The sequence below is a fragment of the Mus caroli genome, unplaced genomic scaffold, assembly GCF_978045245.1.
Source record: "Mus caroli unplaced genomic scaffold, Mus_caroli_1 scaffold_2, whole genome shotgun sequence".
In the NCBI taxonomy this organism is placed as follows: Eukaryota; Metazoa; Chordata; class Mammalia; order Rodentia; family Muridae; genus Mus; species Mus caroli.
In genome coordinates this window covers 164,956,344-164,983,964 of record NW_028227257.1, presented here as the reverse complement: position 1 = coordinate 164,983,964, position 27,621 = coordinate 164,956,344, and the positions used below count along the sequence as shown (strand labels likewise).

General features: G+C 36.1%; 1 protein-coding gene across 1 annotated transcript in view; it reads left to right on the top strand.

The window, feature by feature from the left end:
- Malrd1 (MAM and LDL receptor class A domain containing 1) overlaps positions 1 to 27,621 on the top strand; it is a 745,053-nt gene that overhangs the window by 349,207 nt on the left and 368,225 nt on the right. Inside the window, exons 24-25 of the mRNA XM_021156265.2 lie at positions 14,195 to 14,442; positions 15,876 to 16,167. Coding sequence (XP_021011924.1) covers positions 14,195 to 14,442; positions 15,876 to 16,167 — 540 coding nt within the window. The remainder of the gene's footprint in view (positions 1 to 14,194; positions 14,443 to 15,875; positions 16,168 to 27,621) is intronic.

Below are 27,621 nucleotides of genomic sequence, written 5' to 3'. Positions count from 1 at the left end.
CAGTGGAAGAAAGACAGCATTTTCAACAAATGGTGCTGGCACAACTGGTTGTTAACATGTAGAAGAATGCGAATCGATCCATTCCTATCTCCTTGTACTAAGGTCAAGTCTAAGTGGATCAAGGAACTTCACATAAAACCAGAGACACTGAAACTTATAGAGGAGAAAGTGGGGAAAAGCCTTGAAGATATGGGCACAGGGGAAAAATTCCTGAATAGAACAGTAATGGCTTGTGCTGTAAGATCGAGAATTGACAAGTGGGACCTCATGAAACTACAAAGCTTCTGCAAGGCTAAAGACACCATCAATAAGACAAAAAAACCACCAACAGATTGGGAAAGGATCTTCACCTATCCTAAATCAGATAAGGGACTAATATCCAATATATATAAAGAACTCAAGAAGGTGGACTCCAGAAAGTCAAATAACCCCATTAAAAAATGGGGCTCAGAACTGAACAAAGAATTCTCACCTGAGGAATACCGAATGGCAGAGAAGCACCTGAAAAAATGTTCAACATCCTTAATCATCAGGGAAATGCAAATCAAAACAACCCTGAGATTCCACCTCACACCAGTCAGAATGGCTAAGATCAAAAATTCAGGTGACAGCAGATGCTGGCGAGGATGTGGAGAAAGAGGAACACTCCTCCATTGTTGGTGGGATTGCAAGCTTGTACAACCACTCTGGAAATCAGTCTGGCGGTTCCTCAGAAAATTGGACATAGTACTACCGGAGGATCCAGCAATACCTCTCCTGGGCATATATCCAGAAGATGTCCCAACCGGTAAAAAGGACACATGCTCCAGTATGTTCATAGCAGCCCTATTTATAATAGCCAGAAGCTGGAAAGAACCCAGATGTCCCTCAACAGAGGAATGGATACAGAAATTATGGTACATTTACACAATGGAGTACTACTCAGCTATTAAAAAGAATGAATTTATGAAATTCCTAGCCAAATGGATGGACCTGGAGGGCATCATCTTGAGTGAAGTAACACAATCACAAAAGAACTCACACAATATGTATTCATTGATAAGTGGATATTAGCCCAAAACTTAGGATACCCAAGATATAAGATACAATTTGATAAACGCATGAAACTCAAGAAGAATGAAGACCAAAGTGTGGACACTGTGCACCTTCTCAGAATTGGGAACAAAACACCCAGGGAAGGAGTTACAGAGACAAAGTTCGTAGCTGTGATGAAAGGATGGACCATTTAGAGACTGCGGTATCCAGGGATCCGTCCCATAATCAGCTTCTAAACGCTGACACCATTGCATACACTAGCAAGATCTTGCTGAAAGGACCCAAATATAGCTGTCTCTTGTGAGACGATCCCGGGGCCTAGCAAACACAGGAGTGGATGTTCACAGTCAGCTATTGGATGTATCACAGGGCTCCCAATGGAGAAGCTAGAGAAAGTACCCAAGGAGCTAAAGGGATCTGCAACCCTATTGTTGGAACAACATGATGTACTAACCAGAACCCCGGAGCTCTTGTCTCTAGCTGCATATGTATCGAAAGATGGCCTAGTCGGCCATCAATGGAAAGAGAGGCCCATTGGACTTGCAAACTTTATATGCCCCAATATAGGGGAATGCCAGGGCCAAAAGAATGGGAATGGGTGGGTAGTGAAGTGGGGGGCGCTATGGGGGACTCTTGGGATAGTATTGGAAATGTAATTGAGGAAAATATGTAATAAAAATATTAAAAAAAAAAAAAAGAAATGGACTCAGAAAACTCTACATTGCAATAAAGAGAAAAGTACTCTTTAAAAGAAAAAAAAAAAAAAAAAAAAAAAAGATCCTGTGGCAGGTGTTGTGGGTAGCTGGCGAGTGTCAGCCGACCCTGCGCCCTCGCTACCCAGGTGCTTTTCTGACCGGAAGAAGCTTGTGGCCCTATGTAGGCTGGATTTCTCTCTCCCCAACCAGAGCAGTCTCAGGTCCCGCGTGACTGGACTGGAGCAGAAGCTGTGTTCCACTCACCAGCAGTCTCAAAATCCTGTGGCGGGGGTCGTGGGTAGCTGGCGGGTGTCAGCAGACCCTGCGCTCTAGCTACCCAGGTGCTGATTCGGCCAGATGAGGCCTATGGCCCTACTCTGGCCGGTTTCTGCTTCCCTAACTAGTGCAGTCTCAGGTGTACCCTATTTTTTAATAGGGTTATTTGATTTTCTGGAGTCCACCTTCTTGAGTTCTTTATATATATTGGATATTAGTCCCCTTTCTAATTTAGGATTGGTAAAGATCCTTTCCCAATGTGTTGGTGGACTTTTTGTCTTATTGACAGTATCCTTTGCCTTACAGAAGTTTTGCAGTTTAAGAGGTCCCATTTGTCAATTCTTGTTCTTCGAACATAAGCTATTGGTGGTCCCTTTAGAAAATTTTTCTTTGTCCCTATGTGCTTGGGGATCTTCACTACTTTCTTTTTTTAGTTTCATTGTATCCGGTTTTATGTGGAGGTCCTTAATCCACTTGGAATTGAACTTTATACAGGAGATAAGAATGAATCTATTTGCATTCTTCTACAAGTTTACTGCCAGGTGAGCCAGAACCATTTGTTGAAATGGCTGTCGTTTTTCCACTGGATGGTTTTAGCTCCTTGTCAAAGATCAAGTGACCATAGGTGTTTGGGTTTATTTCTGGGTTCAATTATATTCCATTTATATACCTGCCTGCCATTGTACTAATACCATGCAGTTTTTATCACTATTTCTCTGTAATACAACTTGAGGTCAGGAATAGTGATTCCCCCAGAAGTTCTTTTATTGTTGAGAATAGATTTCCTATCCTGGGACTTTTGTTATTCCAAATGAATTTGCCAATTGCTCTTTCTAGCTCTAGGAAGAATTGAGTTGAACTTTTGATGGGGATTGCATAGAATCTGTAGATTACTTTTGGCAAGTTGCCATGTTTACCATATTAATCCTACCAATCTGTGAGCATTGGAGATTTTTCCATCTTCTGAGATCTTCTTTGTTTTCTTTCTTCAGAGACCCGAAGTTCTTGTCATATCGAGCTTTCACATGGTTAGAGTCACACCAAGCTATGTAATACTATTTGTGACTATTGTGAAGGATGTCATTTCCCAAATTTCTTTCTCAGCCTGTTTATCCTTTCAGTATAGGAAGGATACTAATTTTAGTTATTTTTATATACCCGGCCACTTTGCTGGAGTTTTGTTTGTTTGTTATCAGCTTTAGAGGTTCTCTGATGTAATATTTGGTGACACTTAAGAGTACAATCATTAGAGTACAGAATTAAACAAAGAATTCTCAACGGAGGAATAACTAATGGCTGAGAAGTACCTGAAAAATTGTTCCACATCCTTAATCATCAGGGAAATGCAAATCAAAACAACCCTGAGATTCTACCTCACAGCAGTCAGAATGGCTAAGATAAAAGTTCAGGTGACAGCAGATGTTGGCAAGGATGTGGAGAAAGAGGAATACTTTTTTATAAAAAAAAAATTAAAAAAACAAAAATAAAAACAAAAACAAAAAAATAAAAGAAAGAAAGAAATATATGAGGCAGTTGAGTCAAGGAAACAGTATTGACATCATTAAACATGTATCATTACAAATGTAATCCCTATTAGTTTGTAGAAATAACATTTGGTAATCAGCAAATTAAAAAAAAATTATTAGGTATTTTCCTCATTTACATTTTCAATGCTATCCCAAAAGTCCCTCATACCCTCCCCCCTCCTCCCCTAGCCACCCACTCCCACTCCTTGGCCCTGGCATTCCCCTGGACTGTGGCATATAAAGTTTGCATGACCAGTGGGCCTCTTTCCACTGATGGCCAACTAGGCCATCTTCTGATACATATGCAGCTAGAGAAACCAGCTCCAGGGGGTACTGGTTAGTTCATATTGTTGTTCCAGCTATAGGATTGCAGATCCCTTTAGCTCCTTGGATACTTTCTCTAGCTCCTCCATTGGGGGCCCTGTGATCCATCCAATAGCTGACTTTGAGCATCCACTTCTCTGTTTGGTAGGCCCTGGCATAGTCTCACAAGAAACAGCTATATCAGGGTCCTTTCAGCAAAATCTTGCTAGTGTATGCAATGGTGTCAGCGTTTGGAGGGTGATTATGGAATGGATCGCCAGGTATGGCAGCCTCTAGATAATCCATCCTTTTGTCTCAGCTCCAAACTCTGTCTCCGTAGCTCCTTCCATGGGTGCTTTGTTCCCAATTCTAAGAAGGAGTACAGTGTCCACACTTTGGTCTTTGTTCTTCTTGAGTTTCATGTGTTTAGCAAATTGTATCTTATATCTTGTATATTCTAAGTTTTTGGGCTAATATCCACTTATCAGTGAGTACAAATCATGTGAGTCCTTTTGTGATTGTGTGACCTCACACAGGATGATGCCCTCCAGGTCCATCTACTTGCCTAGAAATTTCATAAATTCATTGTTTTTAATAGCTGAGTAGTACTCCATTGTGTAAATGTACCACATTTTCTGTATCCATTCCTCTGTTGAGGGGCATCTGGGTGCTTTCCAGCTTATGGCTATTATAAATAGGGCTGCTATGAACATAGTGGAGCATGTGTCCTTCTTACCAGTTGGAACATCTTCTGGGTATATGCCCAGGAGAGGTATTGCAGATCCTCCGGTAGTATTATGTCCAATTTTCTGAGGAACCGCCAGACTGATTTCCAGATTGGTTGTACAAGCTTGCAATCCCACCAACAATGGAGGAGTGTTCCTATTTCTCCACATCCTCACCAGCATCTGCTGTCACATGAATTTTTTATCTTAGCCATTCTGACTGATGTGAGGTGAAATCTCAGGGTTGTTTTGATTTGCATTTCCCTGATGATTAAGGATGCTGAAATTTTTTTCAGGTGCTTCTCCGCTATTCAGTATTGCTCAGGTGAAAATTCTTTGTTTACCCCTGAGCCTCGTTATTTAATGGGGTTATTTGCTTTTCTGGAGTCCACCTTCTTGAGTTCTTTATATATATTGGATATTAGTTCCCTATCTGATTTAGGATAGGTAAAGATCCTTTCCCAATCTTTTTGTCTTATTGACGGTGTCTTTTGCCTTACGAAGCTTTGCAATTTTATGAGGTCCCATTTGTCAATTCTCAATCTTACAGCACAAGCCATTGCTGTTGTATTCAGGATTTTTCCTTTTTGCCCATATCTTCGAGGCTTTTCCCCAATCTCTCCTCTATAAGTTTCATTGTCTTTGGTTTTATGTGGAGTTCCTTATCCACTTAGATTTGACCTTAGTACTAGGAGATAGGAATGGATCAATTCCATTGTTCTATGTGATAACCACCAGTTGTGCTAGCACCATTTGTTGAAAATGCTGTCTTTTTTCCACTGGATGGTTTTAGCTCCCTTGTAAAAGATCAAGTGGCCATGGGTGTGTGGGTGCATTTCTTGGTCTTCAATTCTATTTCATTATTCTACTTGTCTGTCACTAACCCATGCAGGTTTTATCACATATGCTCTGTAGTACAGTTTAAGGTAAGGCATGGTGATTCCACCAGAGGTTCTTTTGTCCTTGAGAAGAGTTTTTGCTATCCTAGGTTTTTTGTTATTCCAGACGAAGTTGCAGATTGCCCTTTCTAATTTGTTGAAGAATTGAGTTGGAATTTTGAAGGGGATTGCATTGAATCTGTAGATTGCTTTTGGCAAGATAGCCATTTTTACAATGTTGATCCTGCCAATCCATGAGCATGGGGGATCTTTCCAAATTCTGAGACCATCTTTAATTTTTTCCTCAGAGACTTGAAGTTTTTATCATACAGATCTTTAACTTCCTTAGTTAGAGTCACGCCAAGGTATTTTATATTTTTTGTGACTATTGAGAAGGGTGTTGTTTCCCAATTTTCTTTCTTAGCCTGTTCATTCTTTGTGTAGAGAAAGGCCATTGACTTGTTTGAGTTAATGTTATATCCATCTACTTCACCAAAACTGTTTATCAGGTTGAGGAGTTCTCTGGTGGAATTTTTAGGGTCACTTGTATATACTATCATATCATCTGCAAAAAGTGATATTTTGACTTCTTCCTTTCCAATTCGTATTCCCTTGATCTCCTTTTGTTGTCGAATTGCTCTGGTTAGGACATCAAGTACAATGTTGAATAGGTAGGGTGAAAGTGGGCAGCTTTGTCTAGTCCCTGGTTTTAGTGGGATTGCTTCCAGCTTCTCACCATTTACTTAGATGTTGGCTACTAGTTTGCTGTAGATTGCTTTTATCTTGTTTAGTTTTGGGCCTTGAATTCCTGATCTTTTCCAAGACTTTTATCATGAATGGGTGTTGGATTTTTGTCAAATGCTTTCTCCTCATCTAAGGAGATGGTCATGTGGTTTTTATCTTTGAGTTTGTTTATATAATGGATTACCTTGATTGATTTCCATATATTAAATCATCCCTTCATCCCTGGAATAAAACCTACTTGGTCAGGATGGATGATTGGTTTGATGTGTTCTTGGATTCAGTTAGCAAGAGTTTTATTGAGTAGTTTTGCATCAATATTCGTAAGGGAAATTGGTCTGAAGTTCTCTATCTTTGTTGGGTCTTTCTGTGTTTTAGGTATCAGAGTAATTGTGGCTTCAGAGAATGAATTGTGTAGAGTTCCTTCTGCTTCTATTTTGTGGAATAGATTGTGAAGCACTGGAATTAGATCTTCTTTGAAGGTCTGATAGAACTCTGCACTAAACCCATCTGATCCTGGGCATTTTTTTTTGTTTGGTTGGGAGATATTAATGATTGATTCTATTTCTTTAGGGGATATAAGATTGTTTAGATCATTAATCTGATCCTGATTTAACTTTGGTACCTGGTATCTGTCTAGAAATATGCCCATTTCATCCAGGTTTTCCAGTTTTGTTGAGTATAGACTTTCGTAGAAGGATCTGATGTTGTTTTGGATTTCTTCAGAATCTGTTTTTATGTCTCCTTTTTCATTTCTGATTTTGTTAATTAGGATGCTGTCCCTGTGCCCTCTAGTGAGTCTGGCTAAGGGTTTATCTATCTTGTTGATTTTCTCAAAGAACCAGCTCCTTGTTTGGTTGATTCTTTGAAAAGTTCTTCTTGTTTCCACTTGGTTGATTTCACCCCTGAGTTTGATTATTTCCTGCAGTCTACTCCTCTTGGATGAATTTGCTTCCTTTTGTTCTAGAGCTTTTAGGTGTGTTGTCAAGCTACTAGTGTGTGCTCTCTCTAGTTTCTATTTGGAGGCACTCAGAGCTATGAGTTTCCCTCTTAGAAATGCTTTCATTGTGTCCCATAAGTTTGGGTATGTTGTGCCTTCATTTTCATTAAACTCTAAAATGTCTTTAATTTCTTTCTTTATTCCTTCCTTGACCAAGGTATCATTGAGAAGAGTATTATTCAGTTTTCACGTGAATGTTGGCTTTCTATTATTTATGTTGTTATTGGAGATCAGCCTTAGTCCATGGTGATCTGATCGGATGCATGGGACAATTTCAATATTTTTGTATCTGTTGAGGCCTGTTTTGTGACCAATTATATGGTCAATTTTGAAGAAGGTACCATGAGGTTCTGAGAAGAAGGTATTTCCTTTTGTTTTCAGATAAAATGTTCTGTAGATATTTGTTAAATCCATTTGTTTCATAACTTCTGTTAGTTTCACTGTGTCCCTGTTTTGTTTCTGTTTCCACCATCTGTCCATTGATGAAAGTGGTATGCTGAAGTCTCTCACTATTATTGTGTGGGGTGCAATGTGTGCTTTGAGCTTTACTAAAGTTTCTTTAATGAATGTGGCTGCCCTTGCATTTGTAACATAGATATTCAGAATTGAGTGTTCCTCTTGGAAGTTTTTACCTTTGATGAGTATGAAGTTTCCCTCCTTGTCTTTTTTGATAACTGTGGTTTGGAAGTCGGTTTTATTAGATATTAGAATGGCTACTCCAGCTTGTTTCTTCAGAAAATATACTTGGAAAATTGTTTTCCAGCCTTTCATTCTGAGGTAGTGTCTGTCTTTTTCCCTGAGATGAATTTCCTATAAGCAGCAAAATGTTGGGTCCTGTTTGTGTAGTTAGTCTTCTAGTCTATGTCTTTTATTGGGGAGTTGAGTCCATTAATATTAAGAGATATTAAAGAAAAGTAATTGTTGCTACCTATTATTTTTGTTGTTAGAGTTGGGATTCTGTTCTTGTGGCTGTCTTCTTTTTGGTTTCTTGTGGGATTACCTTTTTGCTTTTTCTAGGGCATGGTTTCTGTCCTTGTATTTGTTTTTTTGTTTGTTTGTTTGTTTGTTTGGGGTTTTTTTTATTATCCTTTGAAGGGCTGGATTTGTGGAAAGATAATGAGTGAATTTGGTTTTGTCATGGAATACTTTGGTTTCTCCATCTAAGGTAATTGAGAGTTTGGCTGGGTATAGTAAGCTGGGCTGGCATTTGTGTTCTCTTAGTGTCTGTATAACATCTGTTCAGGCTCTTCTGGCTTTCATATTCTCTGGGGGAAAGTCTGATATAATTCTGATTGGCCTGTCTTTATAAGTTACTTGACATTTTTCCCTTACTGCTTTTAGTATTCTATCCTTATTTAGTGCATTTGTTGTTCTGATTATTATGTGTCGGGAGGAATTTCTTTTCTGTTCCAGTCTATTTAGAGTTCTGTAGGCTTCTTGTATGTTCATGGGCTTTTCTTTCTTTAGGTTTGGGTAGTTTTCTTCTATTATTTTTTTTGAAGATTTTCTCTGGCCCTTTGAGTTGAAAATCTTCATTTTCTTCTACTCCTATTATTGGTAGGTTTGGTCTGCTCATTGTGTCCTGGATTTCCTGGATGTTTTGATTTAGGATCTTTTTGCATTTTGCATTTTCTTTGATTGTTGTGTCCATGTTCTCTATGGAATCTTCTGCATCTGAGATTCTCTCTTCCATCTCTTGTATTCTGTTGGTGATGCTTGCATCTATGGTTCCAGATTTCTTTCCTAGGTTTTCTATCTCCAGGTTTGCCTCACTTTGGGTTTTCTTTATTGTGTCTACTTCCCTTTTTAGGTCTAGTATGATTTTGTTCATTTCCATCACCTGTTTGGATGTGTTTTCCTGCAATTCTTTAAGGGATTTTTGTCCTTCCTCTTTAATGTCTTCTACCTGTTTAGCAGTGTTCTCCTGTATTTCTTTAAGTGAGTTATTAAAGTCCTTCTTGATGTCCTCTACCATCATCATGAGATATGCTTTTAAATCCAGATCTAGCTTTTCAGGTGTGTTGGGGTGCCCTGGACTGGGCGAAGTGGGAGTGCTGGTTTCTGATGATGGTGAGTGGTCTTGGTTTCTGTTTGTAAGATTCTTACGTTTACCTTTTGACATCTGGTAATCTCTGAAGTTGGTTGTTATAGTTGTCTCTGTTTAGAGATTGTTCCTCTGGTGATTCTGTTAGCCTCTATCAGCAGACTTGGGAGACTAGCTCTGTTCTCTGAGTTTCAGTGGTCAGAGACTCTCTGCAGAAAAGCTCTCCCCTTACAGGGAAGGTGCACAGATATCTGGTGTTCGGACATCCCTCCTGGCCAAAGATGAAGGCCGAAAACAGGACCTTTCCCAGAAGCTGTGTTGCTTTGGCCTGTCACAGAAGCTGTTAGTGTCTGTAGTCCACACTCTCACCTGTGCAGACTACTTTTGGTGGAGTCTTGGAACCAAGATGTCTTCCTCCGATCCTGAGGCCAAAGCCTCCTGGGCAGGTCGGACACCTGTCCTTTGTCCAGGAAGGTGGCCTGATGTCTGGAGCCCGAAAAGGGCGCTGCCTCAGAAGCTCTGTGGCTCCCGCCTGTCCCACAAGTTGTTAGCTTCTGTAGTGCACACTCATACCTGTGCCACCTCTGGTTCTTATAGCACCCAGCCATTTCACCCATCCACTCCCTTGGCCCTCCTCCGGATATTTCTATTTTAAAGTTATAAATAAGATTTGCTATTCACTCACATAAACTTTTATTAACTTTTATTATTATGTTATGTTTTCTATATATGATAGAGCATATCAAAACTATTTTCTGAAACATGAAATCATCTTTGTGTTTGAATATTCTCCAAATATCCTCCCTTAATATGTTTCTAAGTCAAATGCATTTTTTGCTATCTGTCTTAGAGTTTCTATTACTGTGATAAGACATCATCACCAAAAGCAACTAATTGAGGAAAGGGATTATTTCAGTTTTTAACTCTCAAGTCCCTCTACCACTGAGGGATGTCAGGAGAAAAGTTCAAGGCAGTGTGGATGTATACACTGATGTAGAAGCCAGGAGGAATGTGGTTTGCTAGCTGCTCTTTATGATTTGCTCAGACAGTTTATATAACCCAATACCACCTGCCCATGAGTGACACCATATGTATGCTGGCCCAATCAATATCCATTTTTAATCCAGAAAACTGACCTACAAACCTACCTGTAGGTAATCTGATGGAGGCATTTTCTCAACAAAGGCATTTTCTCAATACTTCTCATATTAATTTAGCTTGTCCCTGTTATACAGAAAACCAATCCAGACACCATACATACAAAAATATTGTTAAATAGGAGTAAATATTTTCTCAATTTTAATAGTTAATAAAAATAACATTTTTAATAGATTAAACACATATCTGACATTTCAAGAGTCAGTTTTCTGTAAAAATTTAACAATATGGGATGTATATACTTTTCTTGGGTAGTCATTGTCCTGAAATAAGAAACAATGTTATATAAAGTAAGGAAAGTTTTACTTTCAATCATTAGATAGAAATTGTATGTGTAATAGAAAGATCTCTAGCTCAATTAGACAAACATCACAGTAATTCAGTAACCTTTTGATTCCTTGGAGGCAATCCTCGTCAATATGTGTGTGTGTGTGTGTGTGTGTGTGTGTGTGTGTGTGAGAGAGAGAGAGAGAGAGAGAGAGAATATGAGTGATCAATCAGAGAGATTTCAAAGACATTTACAAGTAGACAGATGAAAACATTACCTAAACTATGTCCAAATTTGACCAATCTTAGGAATTTAGCACCTTGGTAGAGCATGTGCCTAACAGCCAAATTTTACTCAGGGTATATGTGTGTGTTTAAATTACAAATAAGTTTTGTGTATCACAATTCCTTTTATGGAAATAAATTAATAAAACATGAGATAATTCAAAATGTCAGATCATGGAACATTATCAAGGAGGCTTCTGCTCCGGATTGGGATCAAGGAGATGGTGCAGGGTTTGTGCCTTCTCAAAGTACCAGCAAGAAAAGACTGAAATGTCCTTCAACACTCAACAGCTACCATAGAATTGTGTATTTAATGTGGTGAGAAGAAAGATCTAAAAATCACTAGTCTGTTTCCAAATGACTAAAAGTAACAACAAAACTTACATAATTCTAAATGATATGACAATAACCATAAACCCATATATTTCACAGCTATTACACCAGAACCTACAGAAACAGAGAGTTTATTATTTCTAACACATCTGATTTGTGATTAGAATATGTCGTTAAATAAGAAATATTCCTTTGATGCTACATAGAATGAACCTAGAACTCTTTTTTTGAAGAGTCTTGTGCAGTAAATTCTTTTTCTGAAAATTGCTGCATCTTCTACATGCTTTTATTAGTTTTTCTTTGGCCAGTGTGCTGGAAAGGATGGCTCCTGGCATTTTGATAGTAAAATCATTCACATTCTCATTTAGATAGAATTGCTTCAGGATAACTCAAACACTTGCCAAATAAGCTTTGTGCTTTATTCTCAGGAGTGAGATTTGTTTGAATGCTGGTGGACATGCTATAAAGTTTTTTTCTTAAGTACTTTCAGCTTCTGGATATTAGGTTACATATATTTATGCGTTCAGAAGCTTACATTTTGTCATTAATATTTAAGTAAAAATTAATCAGAAATTATTGTTTGAAATAATTATAAATGATATTTATTGCTGCAATTGATCAACTTATTCATACTCTCATCCCATATAAGCTAAAATAATATGTCTATACAAGTGTCCATATATGCATATATACATATGTAGGAAACAATAATTAATAAAAAGAGCTAGAATAGTGTATTATATTATAAAATTTCTTACAAGTATCCTAAACAAATAATCTATAAGCCATGACTGATTGATTGTAGCATAATGCCTAATTCTGAAACATATTCACTATTATTGTTAGCTTTATGGCCACTTTCACAACTATTAAGAGATGGCTATGTAAGGTCCACAACCCGGAAAATATTCAAAAACGTATCTTAAACAATAGAAGTAATGTTCAGGAAAACATCTTGTATATAGTTTGAAGCTCAATACAACTTCACATTTAATTTCTGTGACTTACTGCAATAATTAATTCAAGTTATATATTTTACTTTTTATATTTCAAGATTAAATAACTTTTATAAACAATTAAAATGATGAATTATAGCTTTTGTTTCAGGAAATAGTTCTGAAATTAAATTCTATTGCATAATAATTGCATTCCTAATTCTATACTGAGAAACAAAGATGAAAGAAATAGTTAATTTCACTGACTAAATACATGTTTCAAGGAGAAAAGGACTATAACATTAAAATATTTTTTATTAATGGCTTTAATAAATTTCTGTGAGTGATGCTCACAGCTGTATATAACTTACTAAGCTACTACACTTTAACATTGCTGTGAGCACACCACTACATGATACATTGTAGCTATGACTTTGAATTGTGCTCTTGTTTATATTACCGCACACCACTACATGATACATTGTAGCTATGACTTTGAATTGTGCTCTTGTTTATATTACCTCTTTGAGAGTTTCCTGATACACGTTTTGTTCATGTTCAATCTCCTTCTCCAATTTCTCTCCAATCATTCCTTTTCCCTCCCTACACAGCTTCATCCTTTGTTACTACTGTAGTTCTTAAATTCTTCAATTTGTGATGCTCAAGTATTCTCAGATATGTGATCCTCCCATGAAGAGGTGCCATTACCAAAGGTTATACTCTGAAAGAAAACTGTCTCTTCCTCTTGCAACAGCTGATAGTTGCCAATTGCACCATGGCAATATCTATTCTATGAATTCTCAGCCATGCCCCCTCCTTGCTGAGATTTGCTCTAGCTTGGCATTGCCTTCATTTTGTGCAGGCTGTAACAACTGCTGCAAGTCACATATGCAGGTAGGTCCCTGATGTGGACAAAAGTTAATGTTTCAATGTAATCGTCCACCCCTTTAGGATATTATGTGCTTCTGCTCTGTCTTTCAAAAAGGATCTTTGAGGGAGGAAGGAGAGAGGGGTGAAGTATATTTTCCCTTTTGATCTGTACACTCTTTTTCTTTTATTCTCTGCACCATAGCCAGTTGTATCTATGTTAATCATCATATACTCCAAATAAAAGCCTCTCAGAGAAGGGTTGAATGTCATATTGAGCATTGGGTATGATGGTAATTGACTAGGAGGTCTCTGTTTAGAACTTGTGAATCTTGTGGAAGCAAAACAATTGGAAGAACCAGAGGACATTGAGGACACAAAGAGAACACGGTCCTCTGGATTAACTCAGCAAAGTAGAGCTCATAGAGACTGATTCAGCAAGCAGTGGGCCGACTTCGGTCTTTACCAGGTCCTTTGTCGATACATTATCACTACAGCTACACAGTCAGAACGAATGTGCCTGACATTTTGCCTACTCTTGGGACCCTTTATTTCCCGTTGGGATGCCACGTCTTAACTTCAATATAATCATTTTTTCTTCGTCTTAATATATTTTATTTTTTTTGTCATGTTTGGTTGCTTTTGCTTAAAAGCCTGTTCTTTTCTAATGAGAGGCAGAAAGGGAGTGGATCCAGAGAAAAGGTGAGGAGTGCAAGAACTGGGAGGAATAGAGAGTGAAAACTATAAACAGATTTATAGATTGAGAAAATAAAATATTTTACATAAAAAGAAAGTGGAATAAAAAGATTTAGGGTGAAAAAAAAAGAACAGTTTAAAAAGGTAGCTTTTCCTAGTCGGCCATCACTGGAAAGAGAGACCCATTGGACTTGCAAACTTTATATGCCCCAGTACAGGGGAATGCCAGGGTCAAAAAGTGGGAGTGGGTGGGTAGGGGAGTTGGGGAGAAGGTATGGGGGACTTTTGGGATAGCATTGGAAATGTAAATGAGGAAAATACCTAATATATATATATATATATATATATATATATATATATATGTATGTATGTATGTAAAAAAAAATGGTAGCTTTTCGTTCTTCTCTGTCTGAGATTGCAATTTTTTCAGGTACCTCTACTGGGCGCTGTGACTTCGAGTTTGACCTTTGTACCTGGGAGCAAGATCAGGATGAGGACATTGACTGGAACCTGAAAGCTAGCAACATCCCAGCTACAAGCACTGAGCCAGCAGTGGACCACACCCTGGGAAACTCCTCTGGTCATTACATCGTTCTCAAAAGCTTTTTCCCACAGCAGCCCGTGAAAGCAGGCAGAATATCAAGCCCAGTTATAAGCAAGAGAAGCAAAGACTGCAAGGTATGAGGGGCAAATTCAGAGATCTTATAAAGAACTACTGCTAAAAGGTCACATACAGAAAACAGGATGCCTGGGACTGGAGTAGACTTGCATTCAAACTCATTCTGCATGGCATATTTGAGAGGAAGAATAAATGGGAATGGTTATTAGAACTATTGGAGTAATTCTCTTATAAGTATACTATATATATTATAGAGTTGTCAAAATTATTGGAAATGTCTTGTTTAAGTATTCATAGTTTTATATATATATATATATATATATATATATATATATATATTCCTAAAGTCCCATATTTTGATGCCTCATGATGTTATATTCATTGCTAAAATAAGAAATGCTAGGAAGGTTTCAGTGTCCCAAGAAAACATATAATTCATGTTGGAAAATTAATCAGTGGAAGACAATTTTATACAGAAAACACTTTATCAGCTGGTAAATTTGAATAATCACATGGCACGGCTCTTCTCATAGTCCAGGCTTTTGTAGTAAACCACTACACACATTAATTAATCATATCTTTCATTCTTTAAGCACATTCATTCCATTTCTCTAGAGCATTATATACACAATTGTTGGTGTTTCAATAGTGTATTCTTCTTGTATAAAGAGTGCCTTCTATAATCCCTTTCTCTCAGGCACCTGGCAAAATAAAAGCTTTCCAAAGCTCTGAATCACTATTGTTTATAATCCATTTTCTTCTGAGAAATTTTGTTGACTGTCTTCCACTGTGTAACAATGCCCAACAATATAGTAAACTCTGCCTCTGACCTATTGGAATATGAGTTCCTTGAAATCGATTTATTAAGTTTAGAAGCTCCAGGGTCTGTTTGCTGGTGCTTCTATCCAGCATTCCAAGTAAAACCTGGTAATTGCAACTCTGCAGGGTTTGCTGTGTGGAGACATGTGGATCTTACTGACTAAAAATGTGCTTTGAGTACATAATGTGGTAGAATAGCAAAGGATTCCCTTGTGATTTAACAAAACAAAACAAAAACACCCCACCCATTTGGGCCATAATAAGGTCATTCTTATGGTGTCATCAGTCCATTCAAAAAGAGAAAGTCCTGATAACCTAATCACTTCATAAAGTTTCCATCTCTGCACTTTGACATTGGAAGTTAATTGCTAACACTGGGATTTTAGAGAAAGCATCAAACCTATAACCTTGAGAAATCTTGCTTTAGATACAGAAAAATACACTCTTTTCATTTTTCTACTGAATTGCTATTCAGTCTTTGCTATACCATCTTCTCTGCAGATAATTCTAGGCTATCTATTCTGCCTTCATTCGGTGCTAACATGCTCAAGAATCAATAGAATATGCACATTAATTTGCCTTCCAGATCTGTTAATAAAGAAGAGAATATTAAAATATATTTGAAGTAGAAATAATTATACTCATCATATATAATTTCCTGTTCTCCTTACAGATTATTTTTAACTATCACATGTATGGAAGTGGCATTGGGGCCCTCCTCTTGCTCCAGGTGACAGTCACAAACCACACAAAGGTGCTCCTGAATCTCACTAAAGAACAAGGCAATTTCTGGCAGAGGAAAGAATTGTCATTGTCTAGTGATGAAGACTTTCGAGTCAAATTTGAAGGCAGAGTTGGGGAAGGCCTCCGTGGTAACATTGCACTTGATGACATTGTACTTACAAAGAGCTGTCTGCCATCTCACCACTCCACAAGGGAAGAACCAGCCTTTCCCCTGCCAACAGGTATGAGTTCAGTTGTGTTTGCTTCATGTTTGTACAGGGTAGAAGGCAGAAGGACAGGAAATGGATGGTCATGAAATAAATTTCTAATAATTTATTGCTTCATACTGAAAAAAAATGTTTAAAACTAAAATGGGTCTTGCAAGCCTTTACTTAGAAAAATGACTCTCAAATTTCCTATGAGGTTTGTTATATTTACCAGTTCTTGAAATCTCTATTTAGACAATTGTATATTAGATAAGTCAAATAAAGGAAGACTTTATTAAAGGAATCTGATTTAGAATAAGATTTAGACTTAAGCAAAGATGCACATGTATTTTAACAAACTGTAGAGAAAACCAAGAACAGGGGTTTTCTGCTTAAAGTAGACATTATTCTGGTTATGTGCCTGGTACACCTTCCAGATATAAGGAGGTTACCTTCTAATAAAGCTCTCAGTAAGTTGAAAACAGTGCAAATAAATAGTGTATTTAATGCATCTAAGCTGCCAAACACCACACCTTAACCACATGGTGCACTGCAATGGCCAGATTCTTCATCTTGTGCTTCCTGCTTCTAACACCAAGACACACCAGGCATTGCTACCCCAGATTAAGTTAAAATATGAAATGTTTGTAATGGTTTCTACTGAATGTTAATTACATTCTCCCATCATAAAATGTCCAAAGGATTATTGAACCATCACAAATCATAAACAGTCTGTACTGACTTATATTTTGTAGACCAGTAACATATCTGTTTGGATAGCTGAATGTATGTATATATTGAAATAGTTTGTAATTTAAAATGTCCACATGTCATTTTATCCTGAAATAATCTGTAATTTTTTGAAGACAGTTTTGGAAATCACTGAATTAGCAATTTGATATATAATGTGCATAGTGAACATGTTGCAAGATGTGAATACCATGAATCTACACACTGGTGGTATGATATAAAAAAAAATGTATGTAGTTTTCATCTGGTTTTCACTAGACAGTATTGCATGAACTTTGCTGGCAATAGTCCTAACACTGTGTAGAATTCACAGAAGAAAATGCAAGCACACCAAGACTATGTTGAGGGGTAAGCCTCCTTAGATGGGTTATTTGAAATGACTTTGGGATTCCTCACTTAATCTACCTCTTAAGCATAGTCTTCCTTCATAACTAGAATACAGGAATGGGGTATGGCTTCGGGTTCTACAGTTGTGAACAGACACTATGACCAGGGCAAGTCATAAGGACTTTTAATTGGGGCTGGCCTACTTGTTCAAAGATTCAGTACATTATCGTCAATGCAGGAGCATGGCAGCGTCCAGGCAGGCATGGTACAGGAGGAGCTGAGATCCTCTCCTCCCAACTGATTACTTACTAGGTACCCACATCAGTAGTTAGTTGGTAGTTAGTAGGTATTCTAATTGTACCACACGTTGAAATTCAAAATATAACATCCATCTATAAGAGGATAATATTTGTCTTTGAAGTGGTGGTTTCCTCAGTCGGTGTTTGTTCTGTATAATAATTTCATTTCTCTTAAGAATTAAATAACATTCCATTGTGTAAATGTAACACAATGAAATTAATTATCCATCCTTTTAATTATCCATTCATCAGTTGATGGATATCTAGCCTGTTTTTAACGAAAATGAAAATTAAAACTCATTTTAAGAGTTCATTTTACTCTCATGAGAATGGAAGATCAATAAAACAAATGGCAACTCATTCTGGCAAGGATGATGGGGAAGGAGATACTTATTTGATGGTGACAATTGATCTACCTCAAAATCCAGCTTTATCACTTTTAGACATACATACATATACATATATTTTTTCCCAAGGAATTGTGCATCCATTTTCTTTGAGGCTCTATTCATAATAGGTTCTCACTCACAGCTGTTCCAGAGTTGGTGTGGTGAGGCAGGACACTGCAGTAGGCTGGACCTCTGAGAAAGAAGTGACTGCAGTGGGCTTGAGTAACATCCAGGGATGAAAGCTTCCAGAGAGAATTCTCTTTGTCAAAGTGCTACAGCTCTATAAAACAGGTGTTTTAAAAGGATCTTTGATGAAATAACTCCAGCACCTCTATGCCTTGTGGATAACATCTTATATACATTTTGGGGTAGTTTGGACTCTAAAAGCAAATGCTTTCTATTGGTTTGGTCTGAGATGTTAGGGATGCCTCATCTGCATGTCAAGGGCCTTTAGGAGTTGCCCTTATGTGACTGATTGTCACAGTCCTCTCCATGGGGTATGGTAGTCACATGTTCCAGGACAGGAACTCAGATGGGAGTAGATAAACGACCTACCTCTTCTCAGATATTCTGAATCTGCCTAACCTTCCTAGGTTTTGTCTGGTGACATGGTTCCACTTGCCCAATAAAGCAGTGTCCCCTCTGGTTCTGCTTCAGTTCTCACATACAAGTCGATTGCCTTTCTTGTCTTCCCCTGATGAGGGACTATAACTTGCAAGGCAATGAAACATTCCACCAAATATAAAATAATAAAATTAAAAAATTAAAAAGTAGCACAATTCTTTATGAAGACCAAATTGGACTGAATCTGGAAACAGTGATCAAAGATAACAAAGTTTTTATTATCAAACTAATATTAACTTATTATTGAGGCCTTGAAGTCATATTTAAGAGCTTTAATTTTATGACAGTTATATTAATTGCTAAATGGCAACAGATAAAATATAATTGTTAAATGAAGTTTGATAAGAAAAAGGTAACCAGTCTTCTTTGCACTGCTCTCATGCAGTCTGAGTCAGTGGTGTGATTTTATGTTACTGAATCATAATTCATTAAGTCTAAGTACAATGAAAGTCTGGATTTGTGTTGAAAACATGTGTATGGTTTTGGGTTTAATCACTGTTGCTTTCCCCAAATAAAGTTCTACAGTGAATTTCTTTTTAGGATATATACATACATCACAAAGACACTATGTTTTAAAATGAAAGAAGAATGTAAGACAGATTTAGTTAAAACATACATTTGACATGGTAAAAGCTATGTTTTGTTTTTGTCTTTTTCTATATATGTTGAAAACCTCTATTTTTCTCTTTGTTGATGTGGTTATTTATATTAACCCATAGTCAAACAAAAGTGGTTACATTTTAGCATATACATAGCTATGAAATGTTACATATATCTCTCATTTACTTGAAATATTTGCCTATAGTTTAAAATGCTGCTTCCCTTTGATAAGAATGCAGGCATAGCAATTCATTTCAGAATTTGCATGATAATCTCTTGTACACTGCACATAATTTTTAAGTGCAAAATAAATGTGTCCTGAGACACAGATATGCCCTTGGATCTTGGCCCTGTTTGTTAACTGGTGAGATGCCAAACCCTAGTCTCTATTTCTTATTTTTCTCTACTGTAATATTTAGAACTGAAGAAAATTGAGTGAGCCTTGTGGAAACTGAGGAAGTGATACATAGTACCATAGGCAATGCATGAGTGTTAGTGTTTTATGTGTTTTAGGCTACAGTTCTCTATTTTCTCCTTTTGTTTCTCTTTCAGAGGTATTATGACATTAAACTCGATATGAAATAAATTTTTAAATGCATACAGTATACCTGCTCTTCGTTCTACATTAATAAAAGCAGGTGTCAGATCTTTGAGCATTTTAGTCTTCATGAAGAAAGAGATCTTATAAAATCTCCAAAATATGAGTTTACTAATTGCAGTGGTTTAATTTATTGTCTGTAATTTAAAAATGGAGTGGTCATAATAAAAATCCAGAGGTAGACTGATGGATAAGCACTAAAGGATTAAAAAGAAAGAAAAGAGTGGAGAGCCTGCAGGATTTAAGATTAGAAACATCTGAAAAGATTCCTGGGATTCAGAGATGTTACTGGTGTACTTGGTTAAGTATTGTGGGTAAATAAGAGAAAAAATGATTATTTCATACTTACACACTGTGGAATGAATTTCAAATTATTGATTAGCTGGTAGAATACACCTTGGTTTTAATACCCCAAATTTCATAAAAATGCCATTTTCTGTGTTTCAGTTATATTGTTATATTTTTGAGTCTGTAAAATATATTTATATCACCTAAAACTCACTAGGATAATTTTATTGCAATATTTATTATGCAATAATATAGAGAAATTTAAAATATCCATTACATTTGTGCTTGGTAGGCAGAGGTATTCTGTAATTTCATGGATGGAAAGGAGACAGTTCTCCATGAATGTTATCACAGTAATTTCACACTGTTAAGCAGATACAGCCCAGAATTTAGTGTGAAAATATAAGTCAGCTTGGAAATTGAGCAGTGGACTGTTCAGATTTTTACAAAACATGCAAGAACACACATTTATCATGTCAAAACAATGGGTAACTAGTCTGTTTCTCCTTCCCCTTCAATATCGAAAAAGCAATGGGAATGGAATTCAGTGCTTTAGTGTTCACTTAGCATAAATTACTGTTTGTCCTGGGAAATTGCTTGAGTAGCTATTTCAAGAGGACTGTAATTTTGCCATCTTTATTGCCTTTCTAAAGAAAGCTTGTTTTAATATGTGCAGGCACTAGCTACTCTTAAATGTTTTCAATAACTTGAATTATATATATAAATGCATTACTGTTTTTTAAATGCCTTAGTCATTTAGACAACACACATAATCCAATAAACAGACCCAGAAATTTGGTTTTTTGTAATATAGAATATATTTTAATATCTTAGATATAATGTTTTATAATCTTTCCAGTGTATATGGTTTACATTTCATTTATGTTAATATTATAACTCATGTCAGATAAATTAAAATTTGAATATAGCAGTCTACTTGATAAATGCTCACATTAAAATTTTGGGATTGGTATAAATCTGAGTGGTACAATTACTGCAGTTAACTGTCAGATGTTATGAGAATCTTAGGGAATATATTGCCTGAAGTTTCATGCAGAGTTTAAGACAGTTACATTTTAACTTAATATTATATAAGCAGTTTCTGTTGTTACCTAAGTAACCAATCAGTAGAAGCAGCTATACCTACACATCACAGGTATACATGTATATGCTTGCAGACATTGTTAATTGTAGTTTATGGACTCAAACTCAGCTTAGTCTTTGTCATAAGCAGTCCTTTATAGTCCATCATTTTCATGGTCCAAGATAGCAGTATGAACCCTTCAGATAGCAATAAATTAGTTTTTTATTAGATATTTTCTTTATTTACATTTCTAATTTTATACCCTTTCTTCATTTCCCCTCCGAAATCCCCTATCCCATCCTCCCTCCCCCTGCTCACTAACCCACTCACTCCTACTTCCCTGTCCTGGCATTCCCATACACTGGGGCATAGAGCCCTCACAAGACCAAGGGCCTCTCCTCTCATTGATGTCCCCACAATGTCATCCTCTGCTACATATGCGGCTGGAGCCTTGAGTCCCTCCATGTCTACTCTTTGGTTGGTGGTTTAGTCCCTGGGAGCTCGGGGGTATTGGTTGTTTCAGACCACATGAAGTTCAAGAAGAAAGAAGACCACAGTGTGGATACTTCAGTCCTTCTTAAGAATAGGGATCAAAATACCCATGGGATGAGATACAGAGACAAAGTTTGGAGCAGAAACTGAAGGAAGGGTCATCCAGTGACTGTACAACCTGGGAATCGATCCTGTATACAGTCATCAAACCCAGACACTATTGTGGATTCCAACAAGTGCTTGCTGATAGGAGCCTGATATAGCTGTCTCCTGAGAGGATCTGCCAGTGCCTGACAATTACAGATGTGGATGCTAACAGTCATCCATTGGACTGAGCACAGGGTCTCCAGGGGAGGAACTAGACAAAGAACTGGAGATGAATTAGTTTTTAAAAGTGGCTCATGGGGCTGGTGAGATGGCTCAGTGGGTAAGAGCACCCGACTGCTCTTCCGAAGGTCCAGAATTCAAATCCCAGCAACCACATAGTGGCTCACAAACATCTGTAACAAGATCTGATTCTTTCTTCTGGAGTGTCTGAAGACAGTTACAGTGTACTTATATATAATAAATAAATAAATCTTTTTTAAAAAGTGGCTCATATCTAGGCAACAGCTAAAATCTAAGGCTTAGTTCCTTTAACTGGATTATAACCCCATATGAGACCATATAAATTAATGTGGGTTTGTGGGGGAAAAAATGGTGACAGAAAAAGTCTTCCTGATGTACTTAATTAATGTGGAATGTTTCCCTTACTCTTGGCCATGGTCATATAGGACTCCCTGCATTTTTCTTTCAGAACATGTAATAAAATATAAATTCCACTATATACTTTCCAATAGCACAAAGCACCAACAAACTGGCAGAACCACTTGAATTCATATCACAAGGTATGAAGTTGTATGTTGTAACTGACAGAGACTTTACTGTATGTAAAATGGTTTCAACTCCAAAGATACATAATTGTTTAATGACAAAACAAAAATTATAATATTTTCTATCATTTTTTAGCATATTAAGTCAAAATTATTACATCACTAGGTTGTAGTCTGTTAAAGTATTTTAGCAGTAGTTTGAGTTTCTGACTTGAATTTTATTTTTTAAAAAAATCATTATACAAAATTTGTCTTGGTATTGGGACAAATTTCAAAGGTCTCTAAATTGGCCTTAAATTGACTTTTTATATTATATATTTTTGAAAGTTTCTTTCTAACCATAAATGACTATATAGTCAGAATATCAACCAAATTTGAAATTTCTTGTCAGTTTTTCTATATTATGGAGGTATCAACTTCAGCCAAGATTAATTTTCTTATTTAAAAATCAATAAGCTTATACACATCCTAAGTGTTAAAGTGTGCTTTGTCTATACTAAACATATGGATAACAAATGATTGGTGTATAACAAACTTTATCAAATCCAGCTTTGACCCCAAGGGGTAATCCAAGGGGGTCAGTGCTTAGAGCGACTGACAGGGGTCAGTTCAGATACTGAGGGGGCTGCTGCCAAAGGCAGCCAGTGGTTAGAGAAGTTACTCAGCCAACTTTTCTCTGAGGGAATAAAGTTTAACTTAGTGGTATTGGTACTGCCTGTGGCCAGTAAAACCTTTGAACTCTTTTAACTCCTTGGGGCCAGTGAGCAAGAAAAGGAAAAAGAGAAAATTCATACATATACATGCACACTGACTAGATGAAGTAAAGGCAGACTTTAATAGCATCATACATAGAGACATATCCATATATGCATACATATATACATACATACATACATACATACATGCATACATAGATACATACAGACCTACACATTCATACAATGAATGCTTAGAGCAAAGCTCTAGCAAGCAGGCATTTCAGACAAACAAATATGAACATATATACACACAATTGGTGGATGGAAAAAGCTCTAACACACACCCAGACAAGCTTTACAAACAGATTTGATAGGTGAACAGAGTTCTAACATACTCTCACATAAATTTACACACTCACACACACACACACACACACACAGAGAGAGAGAGAGAGAGAGAGAGAGAGAGAGTGTTGATGGGTGGAAGGAACAATCTTCCAAACCTCACATTTAATTTCTTTCTTTCATAGCTTATATATCCCAGCAAAATCTTTTGAGCAATATAAATTTAGATGTGCTTACATTTTTGTTTTCTTCTAGTGAAGATTACTATGAAAAAACAATATGTTCCCTATTGCCTTTACAAGAAATAACATTGCAAAGTATGGGTAAAGAAAACAAATTATTCTCAAGAACTCACATACATTTATAACCAAACAACTTGTTATATAGATTAACAAAGTGTAAACGAGCAAAGTAGTTTTCTCAGCCAGTTTCTTTTACTGGCAGGCAGCAATTTGAAGTTACAAAGAAAGGATTAATTATTTTATTGTCTATTTTAAAAAGTAATCTTATAAAAATCTTTAAAGAATCACAAATCGGGTCAGGGGGTAAAATATGGAGCGTAAAAAAATAAATTAATTAAAATAAAACAAAGCAAAAAGACCAACCAAACAGAAAATAAAATTATATATGACAATCTTAAAATAAAGAATCACAAATCTGCACTTTTATATACAAAGCAGTAATATCTATTTTAAATGCTCAGAATGCATATCTACTCATGAGCAATTCTTATTAAATCAAATTTTAGTAGATTTATTAGATAAAATACATGATTCCCTGTTAAATTCAAATGGAAAGCCAACAACGGCTAATATTTAAGTGAAAATAAACCCAGCATATTAATTGGGTCATGTAGTATTTGAAATATTGCATAGGTCATATGGTTAGACTATGTACTATACAATATTCGTGGGTGCTATTCAGTACTATGATGAGTTCCTAGCATATGGTGAAAATAACACATGGAGTTGAGAAATAAGAGAATCTCAACCCTCCTAAGGTGCAGGGGCTGAGGGTAAGCACTGGAAATCATTAGTAAATGCTGTCACACACTGAGACAAAGAAAGAAAAAAAAAAGAAAAGAGGATAGCCCACTATAGGAGAATCACAAGGAGAAATGCATGCAGTCTGGTGCCACATACATTCCATCAGAAAATCATAATTGTCTTATTACACAGCTGACTAGAAGAAAGGTTTTCATGAAGAAAAGTCGTATAAATATGATATGACATTTATAGTTACTATTGGTTAGATATCAGCAATAAAATTCAAATCTGAAACTTAAGTCACAAATGTCTGAAGTCACAATTTTTTCCATTTTTGTTGATCTCAACATCATCAGAAATTTCATACCAAAGTAAATTAATCTTATATTTCAAGAATAATTACATTGATTGATATTTCATGCATGAAACATACTAAGTAGATTCCCCAAAACATATTTAGCTTTCTGAGTTTGTAGAATTATTTATACTCTTAAGTTTAAACTGTTGAGTTTAGTGATTTAATTTTATACTATTTTAAGTTGCCTCTGTACCTGGACCTAGACTATGTTAATGAATAAACAATAGGTATGGATTAATGAAGAGAAATATTTTTTAATTTCCTAAAACCCTAGTAAAAGATAAGCATTCTCTCATGTAATTTATGAGACGTATGTTTATTAATATTCTGATGATGAACATTACTCTGTTGATTGCAGTGAGTGTCTTATTTACCTGTGCTTTTCAATCCTCAGTTTGACATTATTCACAATATTGTGTTCTGCACTCAAATGTCATATAGTTCCAGATTCCGTAGCTGCCATAGTACTAGAATACAACAATTCATAATACATGGACACATATGTCATTATGATGTGGTTGAAATAACGTTAAACCCTTCATTAACATATATAATCTAGAGTTTTCTTTGGTCTATTTCTATTGCCAATGCTAATTTTGTTATCATTTTTTACTTCTGCTATATATATTAAAGCACTTATTTTTCTTTTTGTTTGTCTATATGTTTATTTATATTCATGGTCTTTGAGCACAGTCTTTGGAAATTGATATAAAAACAATTAAAGACCATCTTATCTTAGAACATTTTGTTTGTAAATTAGGGAAAGATTTTGTGCCTTGGCTCCAAAGAATATTGGCTTATAGTTTTGTTTTATTTACATTGTCTTTTCTTCATTTTGCTGTTTAAGTAATATTAGAATTTACTCCATAAATTTTATGGCAAAATCTTCATGTGTTTCATGCAAGAATACATTGCTTTTCTTTTTTCTTAAATATTGGATAGAAACAGAAAGCTAATTCTGCCCTTATTTATGGCTTCTAGAAGTTATTGATAATCAATTTGACTTGTATAAAATATGTATATTATAATTTATAAATCTGTTTGGAAAAGTACATTTCTATGAAGTACATTTATAAATGTGATTGGAAAAATACATGTATACCACCAAACTTTTAAAATTTATGTTTATTTCATAAAAATTCTCAAGATATTCCTTTATTACCCTTTAAGATTTATAAACTATGTAATACCTTGTTATATTATTGATTTAGCTTTAATTTATACTCATTTTTACTTATCAAAATATATAGACAAAGTTTTAGAAATTTTACTAATATTTTCAAAGAACTCATTTTACTGATGATCTAGAGACTGCCATACCCAGGGATCCATCCCATAATCAGCCTCCAAACGCTGACACCATTGTATACACTTGCAAGATTTTGCTGAAAGGACCCAGATATAGCTGTCTCTTGTGAGGCTATACCAGGGCCTAGCAAACACAGAAGTGGATGCTCACAGTTAGCTATTGGATGGATCACAGGGCCCCCAATGGAGGAGCTAGAGAAAGTACCCAAGGATCTAAAGGGATCTGCAACCCTATAGGTGGAACAACAATATGAACTAACCAGTAACCTCCGGAGCTCATGTCTCTAGCTGCATATGTATCAGAAGATTGCCTAGTCAGTGGAAAGAGAGGCCCATTGGTTGTGCAAACTTTATATGCCTCAGTACAGGGCAATGCCAGGCCCAAGAAGTAGGAGTGGGTGGGTGGGGAAGTGGGTCAGGACTTTTGTGATAGCATTGGAAATGTAAATGAAATAGATACCTAATTTAAAAAAAAAAAAGAAAAAAGAAAGAAATGTGTGTAGTAAAATACAAAAAAAAAAAAAAAAAAAAAAAAAGAATGGTTAGAAAAAGCAAAAAAAAAAAAAAAGCTATTCAATAATGAAATAACTGCAGAGCACAAGGAAGGATATTGTGAAGTTTTGGATGAGTGTTTTCTTCTACTGATGTTTAGATTTAGTAATGATGGTTGAAGTATCTCTTATATCAGATCTTAAATGTCATCTTTAAAGAATATGAGCTTTCATCTTTGGGATCTGTGCAGTTTTGTGACTCTGGAGAATAGTAAAACACTTAAGTCATTGAAAATAAAAAAAAATTTGTTAATTAGAAAGATAATAGGAACTGGTACCATGTGGGATTAATTAGAGGAAGGACATATGATGGTGGAATGTTCCAAATAATTGAAGATTTCTGTTTAAATGGAGGCAGTGCAAAGGGATGAAATGTGGTATTTTAAAAGTATCAGATAGAATAAATATGCATTGATGACTATAAGACAGAGACACGGCCAGAGAGAAGTGGGCAGAGATAGAGGGGAAGGGAGAAACAATTCATAAGCATAATGAGTACAAGATCTTCCTGGGATTTTATAGAAGTTTATAAGTTAGTAAGTGAGAAATTAATATGACCCTGGATTGCTGTGTGTGTTGGGATTTAGGTATCACACAAGGGACTCTCAGAAAGATAAGTATGTCAAATGATATGTACAACAGAATACAACTCAGGAAAATAAAATGTACTTGTATACCTTGATTAAGTGACTTGATTGAGGGGACTTGAAGTCATAAATAGAAATAATGGACCTATTAAATAATTCAGGTTGGAATTAACATAAAGAACCCTAGGAATGTTGCCATGGTTTGGTTTTGATGTATTTAAATTATCCTTTCTTTCCAAAGACATTGTCAGGTCCTAAACATATAGACACCATGGACAGATTAATTTTCATCCTTCTATATTGTCCAGAATGTTCCTGGAATATGAAATCAAGC